Raw genomic sequence first — 18,926 nt, forward strand, 5'->3', positions numbered from 1 at the left:
AAACTTCCCAGGCTCCTCATTAATTCTCATTACAGCCCTGATGCCTGTGATTACAGCAGAAGCCCCAAGGCAGCTCGGTACTGGGCACAGGCCCTACTTCAGGGCTGTCTCCTCCAACCACCTTAACTTTTTTTCCATTTTGTGTGTGTACGATTTAGGGGCCAGGACGCACATGCAGAGGTCAGAGGCTGTCCTCATCATAGTGTGGTCACGGGCTCTGCTGCTCAACTGCAGCAACCCCAAGGCCACAGTAACTGGTTCCCCAGGCTGCCCCCGGATGACTAGTTCACAGAACAAAATGGGGGCCACCTCAGAAGAGTTCAGCTACTAAAAGATGACACCCCATGCTATGTAAATGTTTTATTTTAATGTCCAGAGTCTGGAATGAAGGGCTGGCTCCCTCCTGGCCTGTTTCACAGGTTCTCGATGGGCTGATGAGGCCAGTACGGGTACTTCTTCTTGTCCAGCTTGGTTTCTGGGAAGACCTCATTCAAGTCATCAATAGTCATCTGATCAAAGGGGATGATGTTCTTCATCTTCTCCAGCTACAAAGAGCAGAAGCTGGTCAGCTAGAGCAAACAGGCAAGGCCACCAGGAACAAAACAAGAATCCAAGGAAGGGCAGTGCCACAGAGGGCCAGAGACGACCTGCGACAGGGGCCGTGGCTCATCCTCACCTGTTTCTCATACTCCTGGATCCTGACCTGGGACTCAGACACGAACGCAGCACAGTTCTTCACCTGTAAGAGAAAGGAGCAACTGTCCTGAAACCAAACAGCTCCGGCCTGCTCCTTCCCCACTGCCGTCTAAGGAAGAGCGCACTGACCTAGAGTGCTTCTGAAGGGGGCGAACCACAGCTTCCCAACACCCACAAAGCGGCCAGGCAGGAAAACAGTTTAGGACTGACTGGTCACGGGATAGTCGGGACAAGTCACATGACCCTAGGGCCAGGTCCAATGTTCACCTGAGGTATCTTCAGGCACACAGGTATATGCTGAATGGACTGTTTGCAAAACTGATGTCCTGTTTGTGACCGATGTGTTGGCCGTGAACTGGCGCCAAGACGCAAGTATTATGGTTCTTCCAACAGGCTGTGTGTTCAGCGACTCAAAACCAGCGACACACCTGTTATCTCACCCCATCTCTCCCCACACACCTCTCCCTCTCAGGCCTTCTGTCATTAAAGATTGATGGCATTTTCTAGAGATTTATAGACAGGGCTTCACTGTGTGGCTCTGGCTGGCCTCCAACTCTGCCCTCCGAGGGCTGGGTATGAAGGTGTGCACCTCCAGGCCCAGGCTCATTGTCTTAGATTCATTCATGTTGCTGCAATTTTGTTTGTTTTGTTTTTCTGTTTTCTTTGAGACATGGTTTCTCTGTGTAGCTATGGAGCCTGTCCTAGAACTCCAAAGTAGACCAGGCTGGCCTCAAACTCACAGAGATTTGCCTGGCTCTGACTCCCGAGTGCTGGGATTAAAGGCTTGCGCCACCACCGCCCAGCTGCAGCCATTCCTTATGATTCTTACGACACTGTAACTGTCAACTTAATTCACCGTCTACCCTTCCTACTAATGAAAGTGGTCACTAAGAAGCTCCAGGATCTGGTCATAGCTGTGCACGTCTATAATCCCCGCACTTGGGAGGACAACGCAGGAGGATCACCAAGACTTTGAGGCCAACCAAGGCCACCCAGTGAAACCTTACAAAATACAAGAAAATTTTGGAGGGAAAAAACAAACAAACAAAGACAGAAAAAGGAAAACGGGCCTGCTACTTACATCCTCCTTCTCCTCACTGTCCACCAGGGCTGTGTACTTATCCTCGGGCACCGGGATCTTCAAGGCATTATACTACAAACAAGAACAAAGCAGTCACCCTCGCACCAAGAGCCCACAGGCCTGGAAGCCTCTCCTCCTTATAGACCATATGAAAACACCCATCCCTTCCAAGCTCTGGCATTGTGGTGGGAAGGGGGTTGGACGGTCTCCCCAGCGCTGTCACTAGTCACCCAAAAAAACCTTCCATGTTTCCTATCACAAGTGCTGGTTCCTCCTCTGAAAACATCACTGGACTGATAACAGCCACCTAGCACCTTGCGGCCTTAGAAATTTTTTTCACACAAAACCCAAGGGCTGACTGGCGGGAACGTCTGCATTATCAAAGTAGACATGATCGTTAGCAGACTGTCTAGTGTTACAGCCCTGGCAGTGTATGCTACACTACATAGAGCAGGTCTTCCAGAAGCATCTTCAAATGAATAAGCAAATGAACTTCAAATTTTGACATTTAATGTGTAAGCATCAAAAGAAGACAGATCACTGATGGGGCTGAGAAGATGGCCCGGAGGTTAAGTGTAACGGCTGCTCTTCCAGAGGACCCAGGTTCAATTCTCAGCACCGATACAGGAACTCACAACAGTCTGTGATTCCAGCTCCAGAGGGCCTGATGTCCTCACCAAGCCTCTGGCATCAGGCATGTGCCCAGAAATATATGCGGGCAAAACCCCCAAACACACGAAACCAATTCTTTTAAGAGGAGAGAGCGACAGAAGGGCCAGAAAGTGAAAGAAGCTCATGAAAAGGAGGCAGGTAAGGGACTAAAAGGGAACTTGGGAGAAGGGCTAGCCCTGGCAGCCCTCTAGTTCCAGAAGCAAGGCTACCCTATCCTGCTGAGTGACTGGACCCTGATACTCTACGGGAGCCACACCCATTTTCCCCCACCCACAGGCCTCTGACCAATCAGAGCGTTAAGTTATCTGAAGGCTCACCTTCTTTTCAAAATCATCCACCAAGCCAGCCTTGGCCACATTGGCCTTGTAATAAGCCCAGTCGATCGCTGGTGGTTTCTCAGACAGACTCGCCAACCTGCTCATACAGAAAAGTAAAAGTCAGGACACATCCACAAGCAACAGACACGACTCACGCAACAATTGCCCTCGTCCTTATCTGGAGTTTCAGCACACTTTTCTCTGAAAGGCCACCCCAAAAATGACACCACAGATCATGTCAATTTCTTTATTTGGTAAGACGATTAGAGACGCCTAGGTTGTGCTGGCATGAGGCTGGGTGGGTTTCGGCACTCAGTCGCTAAACCTGAGGACGTGTGGTCAACACCTGGGTCACAGGGTGGAGAAGGCAGAGGGCAAACATCCACACGTTTTCCTGTTGTGCACGTGTGCAGGTGTGCACTCACATACATGACAAACGCAACAAATGTCAGAACACTGCTTCTCGGTGCAGTGACAGTATGGGGAGGCTCTCACAACACACTGACCTGGTGTGGAGGGTCTCGTTCCAGGACTTCAGGGAGTTTGCAATTGCCTTTTGGTTTCGGGGTATGATCTCCACAAAAGACACCCAGTCAATGGTTTTTAGAGCAAGTTTACGCCCGGCCATCTTGGGATCCTAGAGAACAGAACAGGTCCAACTGAACGGTGCCTTTGGAGAACCCGGAGCAGAGCATTTGAGGGAAACACAAGCCTCTAAGAGACAGATCAGCATCATTTAAGCATTTGGTGGCCTACACAAGAGCTAAAGAAGTTAGGACTCGTGGATCAGTTGTCAGAACGCTTGCCGAACACGGACAAAGCCCTGGGTTACATCTCCAGCACCTCATAGGTTCAGAGTCATCCTTGGTTACACAGTGAGTTCAAGGCCACCCTGGGATACATGATAGTCTGCCTCAATAAATCATAAATGTGCAGCTGAGTTTCTCAGTTCAGGCTGGAAACACAGAATATAAACATGTTTTCTCCTAGTCGGGAACCATTCCTCTATCCCAACCCGTTGCCCGTTGCCCTTAGAAACCCAGTTCTACTTTTTGCTCTCCATGTATCTTTGCAAGCATTGCTAAAGGACATCTATACCCCAAAGTTAACTAACAATTGTGATTTAGCCACTGATTCTCCACCATACAGACATCTGACAGAGAAAATTGGACAAAGCTTCAAAAAGAGCAGACAAAAACTGGGGGGAAAGAGCTGTTAAAATATAACGTGAAACTGTGGGCATCAGTTTGCCCGAGTTTTACACAGACGTCAGGGGCTCGCAGCCCTTCCATATTCGTGTCCTACTGCCCACAGCACACACGCCTTGCATTTTCAGAGGCATTTTTACACAAATGACAGTGAGAGAAGTGACTGCAGCTATCTTTAAACCAAATCAAGACAAAATACAGGAAATCACTGCAATCAGAGGGCTGCGAAGTGGAAACCGTGTGTGTACAAGCTGAGTGGATTCCAGGCGATGTGGGGGATCAAAGTTGTCAAATGCCAGTCCCCTCCCTCCCTCCTATAACATCTTCAGTCTCTAGGAGGAGGGAGGTTAAGGCAGCTGTCAGGTGAACTGAAGATGGCAGAGAACGCGTGTGTTTTCCTAGGCACGAGGGGACCGCAAGAGCAGACTTTATTGTCCGGTTAATCTCTTGCACCTAGAACAGATCATGAGAATAGGGAATGACCAGTGGCTATTCGACCAGCCGGCAAACGAACTTAAGAAACCTCAGTATCACCCATACTGGCACCGCAGAACACGCCACAGGAAGGGGGAGAACGTAGCTGCAGCCTACCAGGTGTCCTGTCTCTTCAGAAAGCATTCGCTATGGCTATGGGATGGTTCCCTAGCCCATAAACTGCCCTCCTGAGTTCGCCACAGTGTGAGACACGGTTTGGGGCAACATCTAAATCAATGGTGATTGGCCAAGTCATAGCCAGGCCCCTGCCTCGCCCTGCAACGAAGGTGAGCAGGGCAAAGCAGTGACCTCGGGCGCTCGGCCCGCGGGAGGGGCAGCTCGAAGGCCCGACGTCCTCCGCGGAGGTAGAACGAGCGTCAGAGCGAGGTCTGGGAGCAGCTAAGGCAGGAGAGCCCGTGGAGATCGGACCCAATACCGCGAACCCCACTCACCTTCACCGACCCCGGCGGTGCGCCGTCTCCAGCAGCAAGGGACGGAAGTGGATCGCCGGAAGTTCTCCCTTCGGCGAATCCGAAAGCGCCATGGACGGGCCTTGTCCTACACATTAGCCAATGAGCACGCAGCCGGGTTGAGGAAGTCCCGCCCACAAAGGCGGGCGCAGCGCCTGCGTATCGGGGTCCCTGCTGGTTGGGGGCGCTCCCGTCCCTCTCCCCCTGCCCCACCCCCGCCGATGGGCCGGCCCGGCTCTCCCTGCCGAGGAATGGGCCGGCCCGGTGGCGGGCGGGCAGCGGCGGCCCAAGATGGCGGAGCTGCAGCTGGACCCGGCGATGGCGGGGCTGGGAGGGGGTGGCGGGAGTGCGGTGGGCGACGGGGGCAGCTCGGGCCGCGGACCCCCCAGCCCTCGCCCGGCCGGCCCCACGCCCCGCGGACACGGCCGCCAGAGCGCCGCCGTCGCGCAGACGTTGGAGCCGGGGCCCGGACCTCCGGAGCGGGCAGGGGGCGGCGGGGCGGCCCGCTGGGTTCGGCTCAACGTGGGCGGCACCTACTTCGTGACCACCAGGCAGACCCTAGGCCGGGAGCCCAAGTCTTTCCTCTGCCGCCTGTGCTGCCAGGAGGACCCGGAGCTGGACTCGGACAAGGTGCGCCCCGCCCTCGGGCGCGCCCCCGGGCTGTGGGTCCCCCCTCCAGGCTGGTGTTCGGGTCTCTGGGACGCGTTTCCCTCCAACAGGCCCTGCAAACCCGCGCTCGAGTCCACTTTTGCCCCCCGGGTTGGCACCTGCGGCCTTAGAAGAAGCTCCCCTCCCCATTCTCCCCATCTTCGGGCACACGCCAGCATCCCTCTGCACCCCGCCCTTTGCTCAGCAACTCCTTCCAGGCGCCGTCCACCTGCACCCACGGGAGCCCCCTGAGTACTCCCCTCACGTTCGCTGCCTCTCCCGAGGACCCCACCTTCTCGTATCTGCACGAGTTTTTCCCCTGGCTCCCGTGCAGCCCCCGTTGCTGGTGCCAGATGCCTTCAGAACTGGGTCAGGGTGAACGACCACAGCTTTGTCACTTTCCCAGGACAAAGTCATAGTAAACTTGGGGCTTAACGACAGGTAGCGTCCACCGCTGAAGGCTGCAGGAGGTGCTTCCTAAAATCCTGGTCCCAGAACTTGTATGCGGTAACAGTCGCTGTTTCAGTACATTTTTAGAAGTCAATGAATTCCTTGGAAAGATGGTTGCTTTTGCCATGCAAATCTAGACCGGCCAGTTAGGACTCAGCAAATGAGTAGACTGGGAAATTCTGTTTGACAAGGTGGAGGGTTGAGGGGTGGCAAGACATGTCATTCATTTCCAGTTTGAAGTGTGACTTTTGCAGGTTCGTCTTTGAGTCTCAGATGCATTGGCTGTAGCTTACATCGCCTTCCATGCCATAGAGCCACTCCCGTGGTTAACAGAGTTAGACTTGGCATAAACACGGAACAGTTTCATCTGTTCTCCGATACCGAATTGATGGGAACCTAAGCCATCCTGACTAAAGATGCCTGTTTATAGGAAGTTATTTTTATGTACCCTAAATCTTCCTTATGGCCACACAAGCCAGTTTCTTGGGGGTTTTTTGTTTTTGTTTTTACTGTAAAGATGAATAGGATTAAAGCTGCCCAGAGCCAAGTCCTGGCAGTACCACGCTTCCTCTGGGCACAGAATAGGGTGTGTGAGATTACAGCTGGCGGTGCGGACTCCCACTGGTGTTGGCCTTGGGCTCAGGAGAGTTGCCAACAGAAAGGAGGTTTTCTTAGAGTTAGGAATGTAGTCCAAGGGCATTGACGAAGCAGAATACTCAGCACACTCAGCTGTGGTCTTTCCTTCAGTCCTTCATTAGTAACTGGTATCCTGCAGGAGATCAAAGGCTGTTATGTCTGCCCAGCAGATAAAGGCCTAGCGACGGGGATGACTGTGCGCCAGTGACAGCCGACCTGAAATTATCTAAAGCCAGCCTTCTGGCCAGTAGCCTAACGTAAGCAAAACAGCCTCACTTTAAGAAAACAAAACAAAGCTGGGGTTAAAGGATGGACCACCACGCCTGACGGCCGTTTCCTCGCTCACAGGATGAATGTTGCCTGAGTGCACTGACAGAGTGGGAGGAAGTGCGGTTTAGGAAGGATTCCTGACAGGTTCACAGTGCCTGATTGTGCTTGGTTGACAGGACGAGACTGGAGCGTACCTGATTGACAGAGACCCCACCTACTTTGGTCCCATCCTAAACTACCTCCGACATGGAAAGCTCATCATTACCAAGGAGTTGGCAGAAGAAGGTAAGGAGACCTCACTGCGCCGCTCCAGACTTCCAGCCCCTTCGAGCTGCTCCGCAGACTTGAGTTTGTCTGGGGTGCCCACTGGACTGTGCAGGTGTAACACCATCCACCATCGGAGGAGTAAGCAGAAGCAGGACGCCTCCAGCTCCTGGGGCTTGTCCTCCGAGCCTGGAGGAGGCCGCGCTGGGCTCTGTTCAGCTGCCGTAGTGGGAACCTGGGTTTCTCTGGTTTGCGGGTTGCTTTAGGCTTTTGAACCTGCAGAACTGATTTTATTCACTGGCAGTGATCGCCCGTAGCCTGAAGCACCACATCGCTGGCAGTCAGTTATTTTTATTTTCTCATTTTCCTTTGGATTTGCAAAAATAATATTAATAAAGGTCTGACCTCATTTCTTTAAGGCTCTGGTCTCATGCTTCCCTGTGAAGCTGTGCAGCTGACCTAATTCATTGTCAGCTGGGCCTCCAGCTGCCTTGTCTGCTTTGTAGGGCATTCGGATCGTAAGTGGGTCTAGTCCTCCATGTAGAGGCCTATCTGTTCTCTCTGGAGGCATTCAGGGAAGTTTGGGGTCCTTTCCTAAATCCAGGACCCTGGATCTAAACCCTCTGGATAGAAAAGCTTGTAATGGCAAACTGCTTCGTTAACTAGAATGGTGGTCAGTAACGAGAGGAACTGTGAGTTCTTGCTCATTCTCTTTCTTTCTCCCTGAAGGGAGTCTATAAATGACCTTTAAAAAAAAAAAAAAAAAAAGAAAGAAAGAAAGAAAGAAAGAAAGAAAGAAAGAAAAAAAACTAGCACTCAGGAGGTATAGGAAGATGGATCCCTTTGAGTTTGAGGCCAGCCTGGTAAACGGCGCAAGTTCCAGGACAGCCACAGCTACACAGAGAAAACCTGTCTCGAAATAAACTAAAAAAAAGGAAGAAAAAGAGTTATTTCAGATCCATACTTAAGTAATAGGAAATGTGTGATGACTCCGTGTGCTGGTTATCCTATCAACTACTGCCTCACAGTTTGGTTGGTTGGTTGGTTGGTTGGTTGGTTTTTGCTTTGTAGTTTTGTTTTTTGAGACAGAGTTTCTCTGTAGCTTTGGTGCACCACTACCGCCTGGCTTACAGTCTTTTATGTCTTTAATAAAAACTACTTTATGTTGAGCAAGCAAGGTTGGCTCAGCAGCTGACAGTTCTTGTTGCCAGACCTGATAACCTGATTTCAATCCCTGGTACCCACATGGTGGAAGGAGAGAATCGGTTTACAGCAGATGGTGCTCTGACCTCCATGTTCATGGCCCTCCCACCCATGCTTACAAATGGATGAGTATGGTTTTGTTTGCTTTCTGAGATAGTTTCAGTGTGCCGTCCTACTGACCTGGAACGCAGACATTCATCTGCCTCCCTTGGGACTAAAGGATGCCCACCACACTTGACAAAAGTAAATAACGGTTAAAAAGTAATTTTAAAAACAATTATAGGCAGGCAGTCGTAGTGCATCCTTTAATCCCAGCACTCGGGAAGCAGAAACCAGTGGGTCTCTGTGAGTTCAAGGCCAGCCTGGTCCACAAAGTGAGTTCCAGGACAGCCAGGGATATACAGAGAAACCCTGTCTCAGAAAAAAAAAAGTCTCTTAAATTCTTAAGTTTCTATAAATGCACCTATCCACCAGCCCTTTTTAAGGAAAACAGGTAAACACTGCAAGGTCAGGTGTTACCCAGTATGACAGGTTACAGGAACTGGGTGGCACGTGGGTAGTAACGAGCAGGTGCTAGGAGGAATCAGGAGGGCTAAGATGGGAGGCAAAGAAAATTCCTGTTTTATTTAGTTTATGGTCATGCCCTATATGGCAGAGCCAAATACCTTAAATTTCCTAGAATAAAAGGGAGATGAGATTTGTGTTTGAAAAATGCAATTCATTTTTTGTTGGTCAGGGAAAGTGTGTCTCAAGACAGGGTTTCTCTGTGTAGCCCTGGCTGTCCTGGGACTCCCTTGTAGACCAGGTTGGCCTTGAACTCACAGAGATCTGCCTGCCTCTGCCTCCCAAGTGGTGCGCCACCAGCAGCAGCAGAATGTAGTTCTCTGCAAGTCTTTTCTTGCTGTTATCCCAGTGAGCTCACACATGTCTGACCAGTCTGGTCCTTGTTCCAGGTGTGCTGGAAGAAGCAGAGTTTTACAATATCGCATCTCTCGTGCGGCTGGTTAAGGAAAGGATACGAGACAATGAGAACAGAACTTCACAAGTAAGGTGTCTGGAACTGCTAGGGGCACAGCCTCTCCAGTGGTCGGTCGGTCTCTCTCTCTCTCTCTCTCTCTCTCTCTCTCTCTCTCTCTCTCTCTCTCTCTCTCTCTGTGTGTGTGTGTGTGTGTGTGTTATGAAAACAGTACCCTTCTCCTCACCTAGAGGGCCACAATGGCTCAAAGTGAGGAAGTTGAGGAGATAGCAGAGATAACAGAACAGCCCCACCCCTTAGGATAGAGAGTTACTGTTCACCAGGGGGTATTGGGATGGCCCCCATCCAGTCTAGACCTACTGCTTGTTCTCAGCTTGTAGCCCAGCCTGGTCTCCTTCCCTAGTGCTGGGATTCCCAAGTCCAGCAGAGCCTGTTTGCTGATGGAGCATCTGCCTCTCTCAGTATGAGAGCCCAGTCTCACTTGCTCCTCTTCTGTCCTGGGACCATCTTTAAGCTGTGATCACCTCACATCAGGTTTTGCCGGCTGCTTGCAAAACATGTGTGAATTGTGCAGCTGAGAAGAAGATGTCCAGCCTCTTCTTAAAATCACACTGTCTGGATTTTTATATTACCTCAGTAGATGTGATAACAGAAATGCCTCCTGTTGAGGGGTGCAGGTGATAGAGCAGACTTAGCCTGCTTCCCATGTCATTCATCACGTGAGTGGCAGCGACTGTCGTGTGTGAAGCCCTTGCATTTCTGCAACAGAAGGTCCTTGTGGAGCCCAGCAGAAGAGAATAGAGTCTGCCTTTCCTGTGTGTAAGAAATAGCAACTCCAGATTTGAGCACCAGGCCGGTTGTGCTCCCCTGTGGCCACCTGTCTGAACAGCACAGTTGCTTCTTACCCCACCTGATCCCAGTGGTGGCTCTTTTTTCCTTCATGTCCTAGCCTTGGCTGTTAACACTGAAGGAAAGGCAGTCAAAACTGCTGAGCTGCTTTCCTCCGGGTGTCTGTAGAGCTAGACTTATTCTGGCCCATGCTTAGAAGACTTCTTATTGATGTTCACAGGTAGATTTATACTTGAAACAGGAGCCTGTGTTCTCTAGTCTCTGCTGTCTTACATTTCCAGGCATATTTTGCTTTGTAGATATTTAATAAATGGCTTAGATGTGTCTGAAGTCTAGCTTTATCCCCAGTTTCCCACATTCTAAAACCAACTTGATTGCTTAGTAGCAATGTTATTGGTACCCTGAATTGCATAACCTGACACCACCCAGATCACAGAACCCGAGTGTTGTGCACTCCTTGCCATTAGTCGAGTCCTTGAGAACATTGAAGATTTCCATTTGATGGCAGCAATTAACTTAATTAGTCTTCTAGATTCTGAAGGCTTAGGACTCATACCCAGTTGGAAGCTTTTTTGTTCCAGGAATGTCAAGACCTTTTGATGTTGATTGATCTTTCGTCTGTCCTTTTTATGGAGTGAACTCTGAGAGAGGAGTTGGTATTCAGAGGCTCCATCTTCCTGTGTCCTCATGCTTCTAAGGTACTCTTGGCTGTGTAGATGTCCAGGTACACCTTTTTCAGTGTGCATTCTGTCAGTTGTACAAGGCAGGCATTCAGGCAGAGCCTAAGATGTGGGGGCCCTAAGCTGACACCTTCCGTGGTACTCTTCTGTCTCGTGTGTATATGGTAATCAGTCGTGGTTCTTTTCGTGGCTGACACCTTCCGTGGTACTCTTCTGTCCCGTGTGTGTATATGGTAATTAGTCGTTCTTTCTGAAGCCCTGGAAAGCTGACTCTGAAAGAGAAAAAGAGATTAATGGCAACTTAGATACTAGGGACTTTGGCCAGTATCACAGATGTTTTGGGATGCTCTGAATTTTGTATACAAGCCTGATTGTTTCTGAAATGTGTGGGTAGATTTCTGGAGAGAACCAAAGGGAATTGTCAGGGGACTGTGTCTGTGTCTTCAGAGAAGGGCGTGTTCCCTCCTAGGACTGTGCAGTGGTTGTTCTCGTGTCAGTCATTTGTCTTTGTGTGTTTGTTTGTTATTGGTTGTTTTGAGACAGGGTTTCTCTTTTTAGCCCCGGCTGTCCTAGAACTCGCTCTATAGACCAGGCTGGCCTCAAACTCAGAGGTCCCTGCCTCTGCCTCCTGAGTGCTAGGATTAAAGGCATGCGCCAGCATCACCAGGCTTACCATTTTGTCTTTTAAGGTGCCTGGCGTGGAGCCCAGGACCTCACAAATACTAGACGGTGACTGCTGCTGAGCCGCACTCTCAGTCCCAAAAGACACTTTTTTCTGTGTTTCGACATGCAGCCTCTTTGTGCAGTCCCAGCTGGCCCGGACTCTCAGTCCTCCAGCTTTAGCCTTCTGAGTGCTCGGATTACAAATGTGCTCCAGGCCTACCACAGCTACTCGGAAATCCTAAGGGGTCGGGAAGCTCTGCCAGGAATGCAGACAAATCAGTAAATGTTTCTTTTCTGTTATCCCACACCTCTGTAACCAGAGTGCACTGCTAGACATTGCCAGCTTCCTGGTAGCACCAGCAAAGGGGAACCTAATGGGTGTTTATACAGTATGTGTTTTCTCCTTGATATGATAACACATTAATATGCAGTTGCCAGTGTCAAGTAGTATACCGTAATCCCAGCACATGGGAAACTGAGGCAGGGGCAAAATCAGGAGCCTGCAACCAGGTTGGGATAAATAGTGTGTTCCAGGACATCTTGAACAAATTTGTGAGGCATGGTGGTGTGTGCCATTATCACAGCACCTGGGAGGCAGAGGAAGATGGGTCTGAGTTCAAGGCCAGTCTGCTATACATAATGGACAGGACAGGATAGGCCTACATAGTAAGAGCCTTTCTTGAGAAGAGAAAGGGTGAGGCTGAGCAGATGGCTCAGTGGTTAGAGTGCATGTGGCAAAGGACTGAAGTTGTTCCCAGCACCTGTGTGGGTGGCTCACAGCCACCTGTAACTTCAGTTCCAAGGGAGCCCACATCTTCCTTTGGCTTCCATGGGCACCCAGAAACACATGGTATACATATACATACACATAAATTTATCTTTTAATTTCAAAAAGGTCATTCCCATAATCATTTATACCCATTACGAAGCACCAAAACATGATGTGCATTTTAGCATCCAAATCACATAGAAAACACTTAGAGGGGCTGGAGAGATGGCTCAGCAGTTAAGAGCACTGGCTGCTCTTCCAAAGGACCCAGGTTCAATTCCCAGCACCCACATAGCAGCTCACACCTGTCTCTGGTTCCCGTTCCAAGGGATCCGACATCCTCATACAGAATATATAGGCAAAACACAAGTGCACATTAAATAAATAAATCTTAAAAAAAAAGAAAACACTTAGAAACCACGTGACTTTCCTGCTCAGAATGGCTGGGGAGAGCTTGCTCTTAAGTGTGTCAGCACAGCTGCACACACAACTGTCCCTCCAGAGTTCAGGGTTATTGGACGCATCGATTCGTGTCCTTGGGGCTTGCTTTCTGTTCTTACAGCTGATGAGTTCTCTCTGAACCCACAGTTGTTTGGAGAGAGAGGTAGTGAGTGGTCCGAGGCAGCTGCGGGTGGTGGGGTCCTGGTGGGGTCCCTGTGTTGCTGTCCTAGCCTGCCTGTTGTTGCAGGGCCCCGTGAAGCACGTGTACAGGGTCCTGCAGTGTCAAGAGGAAGAGCTCACCCAGATGGTCTCCACCATGTCTGATGGCTGGAAATTCGAACAGGTATATTTCTCAAAGAGCAGCGACCCCAGCCCTCCTCCCAGGGAGCCAGCACCAGCCAGTCAGTAGCCCTGGGAGTGGGAGTGGGTGAGGCGGGCAGCCCCATTTCAGGATTAGGAAAGAGCTCCTTGGTGTACGTCAGCAGCACGTGGTGGTTATGAGGGGCTGGGAGGAGGGTCATGTTTCTGGTTTCACATCCAGAGTCTGAACTCACAGTGCCCAGGGTCATGGAGTACAGACCCCAAGCACCTCCGTTTGCCTTCCTTTCCTCGCCTTTCCTTCTACAGTGCTCTGCTGACTTCATTCCATGAGTCTTAAAGAGGCCTGACTTCAACAGGAGCTTACAGTTCTGGTGTGTGGCCCTCAGGTGTGCTAGGTGGGGACCAGACACAGGCGTGCGCCAGGGTCATTTCCCAGAGCATCTTTGGCTTTGTGCTTAGAATAGAGGTTATGAAAACAGAGTCCCTGGGACCTGAATTTTGCCATTTCTTCCATTAGATGGCAGCCTAGCTCATTTTCTGCTGCCTCAGCTCACCGGAATGAGATTTTGTGTGGAGTTGAGAGGCAGCTGAACTGTTCCAGAAGCTCCCTTACAGAGCGCAGGCTGCAGCTTGTCTAAGCACTATGGGCTCCTAGCTGGAGGCAGAACCAGCCCTGTCACATGGGTCCAGGGCCTATTGTCACAGCTCTTTTCTCTAACACATAATCTGTTCTCTGCCAAGGCAGTGGCTGAGTTTTACATGTTATCTGTTAGAGTTGTCGTAGTCCTGAACCGCGGCCGCACGGTCTAGGCAGGTACCCTCTCGTCCGCATATGGATTCTTGCTAATGTCCTGGAGGAGGGGCAGGTCTGTTCTTACTGCCTCCAAGGTGTGGATGAGGAAGTGGGTGTTGGTGCCCAGACTTGTCCCAGCTTCAGGCCTTGCACTTCTGAGGCCACATTTGTTCTCTGCCAAGTTTCTCCATGTGCAGATTTCCAATTTAGAGTTGGATGCTGAATTTGTTTCCCCAAAAGGGTTAAAATACCATGGCATGTAGCCTTTGGTGCTGTAGAGTCTGGTCTGGAGAAAGAGCCAGTGGGAGCAGGCAGGGCTGATGGGAATGCTGGCAGAAATACTCCTCATTGCTGACACAGGGTGACCGTGCTGATGCTCCTGGTGCCTCTGGGCTGCTGAGGACAGGAGGGAACTCAGACTTTTCTTCTCCATTGGGACACCTGGGTTAGGATCCACTTGCTCCCCTGGACCATGGTTGCCCCCTTGGAAGCATAAAACTGCACAGTCCAGTTGAGGAGGGTGGGACTCGTGTGGTACTGGGGTGCATTTTTCCTTGGTTTCATTGTTTTTTTTTTATTTTGTTTTGTTTTCTTTTGAGATAAGGTCTTACTAAATAACTCTGGCTTCCCTGAAACTATGTAGACTAGGCTAGCCTTGAACTCAAGGGAAATCTGCTTAACTCTGCACCCCAAGTTCCCAAGTGCTGGGATTAAAGCTGTACGCCACCACACCTGTCCCGGAACTTGAGTGTTTTAGTTAAGCCCCTGCTCACATGGGTGTACAGTCACCACCCTCCTGTTTTGTCAGCTGATCAGCATTGGCTCCTCCTATAACTATGGAAATGAAGATCAGGCAGAATTCCTCTGTGTTGTCTCCAGAGAACTAAATAATTCTACCAACGGCATCGTCATAGAGCCAAGCGAAAAGGCCAAGGTAAGACATGGCTTCCCCAGGCTGCCCTGTGCCTCCTTTGTGCCTAGCCTCTCTCCAGCTTTGCCTAAGCTGCCATTGGGTCATTCCACTCTTCCAACTACGAGTTTTCTCCCATGCTCTCTTGGATGCTGGATTTAAATCAGGATTTGTAGGGCCTTGGGAGGTAGTGAGCATAGCCAAAAGGGTGAGCTCCGGCGTCAGTGAGAGACCTTGTCTCCAAACAGAAAACCAGATGGGCTGGAGAGTAATAGAGCAAGATGCCCAGATGGGCCTCTGGCTGCCACACCAACACGCACACCCACAGACACACACATTTGTACCACACCAACACGCACACCCACAGACACACTTTTGTGCCACACTAACATGCACACCCCCCACACACATTTGTACCACACCAACACGCACACCCACAGACACTTTTGTGCCACACCAACATGTACACCCACAGACACACACATTTGTGCCACACCAACACGCACACCCACAGACACATTTGTATCACACAAACACGCACACCCACAGACACACACATTTGTACCACACAGACACGCACACCCACAGACACGTTTATGCCAATGCATATGCAGTCAGTCAGGATTCATGATCAGTGGTGGGAACTGTGCTGGACAAGGGCACTTTCTGCATCCCGTCAATATGATAAAGACGCTGGGTTTTGCACTAATGGCACGTCTCAGTGTTGTTAGCCTCAATCAGGTAGCGTCTGCCTTGCTCCTTGACAAACCATTATTCCCTTCTCTTCCCCCACTGTGCCTTATAAACACACATTACACACTGTGGAGAACCTGAGCTTGTGACTGTGAACTGCTTTCTTTAACTTAGAAGACTTTGTTTCCACAGCACAGTGCCTCTGTCCACGACAGCCTTGCCGTATTTGGCAGGACAGCCCTTTGCGTTCAGGCACTCAGTGAGGTTGAGGCGCCGAGCCTGCCTTGGCCACATGGGCTGACAGCAGAATGTGAGCTGCCCACAGGGCCACAGGAAGCAGCTGCAGAATTGCAAATCTTGAAATTTTAAGATCGTTATTATGATGTCTAGCTTACTTCACTGACATCAGCTGTATCCTGTGTTTCAGTCCCCACACACTCCATGCTGGTGCTGGAGAACCAGCCTGGCCCTCGGGGCTTCCCTTCCCTCAGCAGTTGCTCATCCATCTTCTGCCATCTTCCACTTTTAGATTCTTCAGGAGAGAGGCTCTCGGATGTAAGCAGAGAATCTGAAGTTCCAGAACCCTGAAGGCAAGAGAGCAATCGGCCGAGCAGCTCTGGAGGGAAATCTTGCACCTGTACAGTAACTGAGCTACTGCAAAGTGAAGCTGCACCTGGTCCCGGAGAAGAGGTGTCCGCCCAAACCAGAGGAGCCCCGCCCGCCTCGGATGAAGACAGTGCGCCTCTGGCCACACGGCCCCTTTTCAGAAACCTGCTTTTGTTTCCTAGCCAGTGTTATGACAGACCTCCACAGTAGCATCTGGGATGGGGAACTGGGGGAAAGGAGGAGGGTCTAGTTTCTGTAAACCATCTAGACGTCAAGGAAGCTAGAGCAGAGGAAGGAGGCTGGTCCTGACCTGGGCCCTGGTCTCAGCCTGCCTGTGCTGTGATGGACGTTGGCAGCTGCTGTGACCATTCTTCCTTGACCTAGGCATTCTTCGAGGTTGGCAGAGGTGCAGAAGATTCCAGCCTTAGTGCATTGAATCAAGGTTTTGGGTACAGAGTAGAGTTGCCGGAGGACCCACAATCCTATGAACCAAGCCTCAGGGCAGGAGGATGAGGTGTCCTGTGCTGTGCTTGGAGGGCGGTGGTAGCTGTTCTGGTTCTGAGCACTGCCCTGTCCCCACGAGTGGCTTCACCTGGTGTCTGTCCTTCCGTGGGGCCCCACGTGGCCCAGCCTCACGCAGGAGGTTAAAGGCTGCGGCATCCTAAGCAGCGCTGGACAGATGACGGTACTAAGTTGCTGCAGTTGCCTCTGCAGCCTTTTCTTACCTGGTTGGCTCCGTCTTCCTCCCCCAGCTTCTTGAACTGAACCAAAGAGAAAGGACTTTGTGGACCCTCTGTATGGCTTGGGGTGAGGAAGGCTGTTTCTGTGGAAGCTGCCAAATGAGTCATATTGTCATAGTAAAAGTGCTGATGTTTTGTGATCGTCTCTTGAACATGCACTGACTGATATAGGTGATACTGTGTCTCTCCTTGATTTCTAACCGTGGCAAAGCAGCCGTGTGTGTGTGTGTGTGTGTGTGTGTGTGTGTGTGTGTGTGTGTGTGTGTTTACATGCAAGGTGGCAATCCATGTACTCCTTCATCTCCTACCTTCACACACACACACACATACACACACACACACACACATACACACACACATACACACACACACACATACACACACACACACACACTTACTCTTGGGCATGCAATGTTGTCAAGCATTTGCAGTGTTGTCTGAGCCTTGGAATCTCTAAGCATTCATGGGAGACCAGGTTCTCCTTTGTCTTTCCTAGACAACTCTGAACTGTGACTTGTACAAAACAGGGAATGCTGCCTCAGGATTTACCCAGGCCCAGCAGCCATGGCGCTTTCCAGCACCAAGACTCTCCGCATTCACCATGTGCGGTGGCCCATGCCTTTCATCCAAGCATCTAGGAGGCAGAGGCAGGTGGATCTGTCAGTTCCTGGCTGTGAGATTTCTCAAAGATCTCCACGTCCTATAGCTCAGCTATTTACCAGGGGTATGAGGGTAGTGACTTCTAGGAGGGTGACATTCTGTGTCCATGTCACTAGATAAAGTCCTACTTGAATTATTTAAAAAATTCTTAACATCGGGGACTACCAGATTGCACATAGTAAGGCTGAGTAGAACTTGCTTGCTACTTGTCTTTTATTTATGGGGGAAATCACTCATGCCATGGAACCCATGTGAGGTCATAGTTTCTACAGGAATCAGCTCTCTGCTTCCACCAATAAGGTTCTGAGAATCAAACCCAGGTCTTCAGGCTTGGCTGCAAGGCCTTTACACTCTGAGCCGCCTCAGCAGCCCACAAGTAGAGCGAGCTTGCTTGCTTACTTGCTTGCTTGCTTTGTTTTTTAAAAAATACTTAATTTTTTTGTTTGTTTTGTTTTTGAAGACCGTTTCTCTGTGCAGCAGCCCGCCTGTGGAAAGTCCAGGTCCTTCCTTCTGGGCTGAGCTGCAGCCAGCAGGATGAGGGGAGGAGAGGGCACTGGGTTAGTTACGCAGAGGCTGGCTCAGTCATGGCACATGACCATCGCCAAATCTGTTATTAAAGGACCGGGGAACAGGGATGTGATTGACATTTATCTGACAGTGACATGGGCCGTGTCAGGTGCTCTGGATCCAGCTGCTGTCTTCTCTCTCGGTATCTCAAGCAGGAAGGGTTTGCGATCCTCAGCCCTGCACCAGGCTGATCACACAGACTGGTGCCATCAGGGGAGACGCCTTGGCAGTGTAGGCGAACTTCCCCGAGACAGAACTCTGAGGGGACGGGTTTAGAAGGCTCTCGTGGCAACAGGAGTCTGAGAAGTGGTGAGGGACAAAAACAAACAGTAAACTAAGTGGTGGCAGGCAGATCCAGGGAGATGTGACATTTTGCTGGGGACATGGCCAGCTCCCAGTGGGAGAGACAAACCAGCTTGCTTCTCAGCAGAGCCTTGCTTCTGTGTGGCATGCAGCGTGGGCTTTTAAACAGGCGGAATAGAGGAAACCCCAGTGGGGAGACAGCAGATACCGAGGTACTGATAGTCCAGGCCCAGACTGGTCAGCTGCAGCCACAGAAAGGCCATGGGGGGGTCGCTATACCTGGAGGCCATGGGGGGTCGTTACTGCATTCCACCATTATTAGTAAAGCACGTCCAGAGTCCACCTGTTAATGCCTGGTTGGCTCCTTGCCACGTGGCAGATACCTGGCAGTTTCTTCTCAGTAATTAGGACAAGGTTGGGCAATGCCAGGAGCTCAGCACATCCTTGGAGTCAGAGGCCTACTTCTTGCTGGGTCTTTTCTGCAGTCTGTCATGACTGCCAAAGCAGCGGTGGGGAGGTGGGATTTGGGAAGGGGGTTGTGGGGGTGGGGTGAGGGTCCTTGTGCA

General features: G+C 50.7%; 2 protein-coding genes across 2 annotated transcripts; one reads left to right on the forward strand and one right to left on the reverse strand.

The window, feature by feature from the left end:
• Positions 1-345: 345 nt before the first annotated feature.
• On the reverse strand, positions 346-5,063 carry Atp5pd (ATP synthase peripheral stalk subunit d). Its single transcript, XM_050140328.1, has 6 exons — positions 4,901-5,063; positions 3,273-3,403; positions 2,767-2,863; positions 1,778-1,849; positions 677-739; positions 346-545 (listed from the first exon to the last, which is right to left on the reverse strand). Exons 1-6 carry the CDS (start codon positions 5,012-5,014, stop codon positions 414-416), a joined length of 609 nt encoding a protein of 202 aa, XP_049996285.1. The 5' UTR covers positions 5,015-5,063; the 3' UTR covers positions 346-413.
• Positions 5,064-5,072: 9 nt separating this feature from the next.
• Kctd2 (potassium channel tetramerization domain containing 2) lies at positions 5,073-17,005 on the forward strand. Its single transcript, XM_050140326.1, has 6 exons — positions 5,073-5,548; positions 7,099-7,207; positions 9,343-9,434; positions 13,015-13,110; positions 14,690-14,815; positions 16,014-17,005. Exons 1-6 carry the CDS (start codon positions 5,210-5,212, stop codon positions 16,041-16,043), a joined length of 792 nt encoding a protein of 263 aa, XP_049996283.1. The 5' UTR covers positions 5,073-5,209; the 3' UTR covers positions 16,044-17,005.
• Positions 17,006-18,926: the final 1,921 nt, after the last annotated feature.

This window comes from Alexandromys fortis, unplaced genomic scaffold, assembly GCF_014885135.2.
Source record: "Alexandromys fortis isolate MF-2015 unplaced genomic scaffold, M_Fortis_MF-2015_v1.1 scaffold_39, whole genome shotgun sequence".
NCBI classification, from domain to species: domain Eukaryota; kingdom Metazoa; phylum Chordata; class Mammalia; order Rodentia; family Cricetidae; genus Alexandromys; species Alexandromys fortis.

What these genes read in the sequence shown, in the direction of transcription:
- Atp5pd (XM_050140328.1), bottom strand. Translation starts at nt 5,014, where the DNA reads ATGTGTAGGACAAGGCCCGTCCATGGCGCTTTCGGATTCGCCGAAGGG. An exon ending in CACCGCCGGGGTCGGTGAAG is followed by an intron (nt 3,404 to 4,900) that starts GTGAGTGGGGTT and finishes TCTGTTCTCTAG; the next exon opens with GATCCCAAGATGGCCGGGCG. An exon ending in AACGAGACCCTCCACACCAG is followed by an intron (nt 2,864 to 3,272) that starts GTCAGTGTGTTG and finishes CTGTATGAGCAG; the next exon opens with GTTGGCGAGTCTGTCTGAGA.
- Kctd2 (XM_050140326.1), top strand. Translation starts at nt 5,210, where the DNA reads ATGGCGGAGCTGCAGCTGGACCCGGCGATGGCGGGGCTGGGAGGGGGT. An exon ending in ATGAGAACAGAACTTCACAA is followed by an intron (nt 9,435 to 13,014) that starts GTAAGGTGTCTG and finishes CTGTTGTTGCAG; the next exon opens with GGCCCCGTGAAGCACGTGTA. An exon ending in AGCCAAGCGAAAAGGCCAAG is followed by an intron (nt 14,816 to 16,013) that starts GTAAGACATGGC and finishes TTCCACTTTTAG; the next exon opens with ATTCTTCAGGAGAGAGGCTC.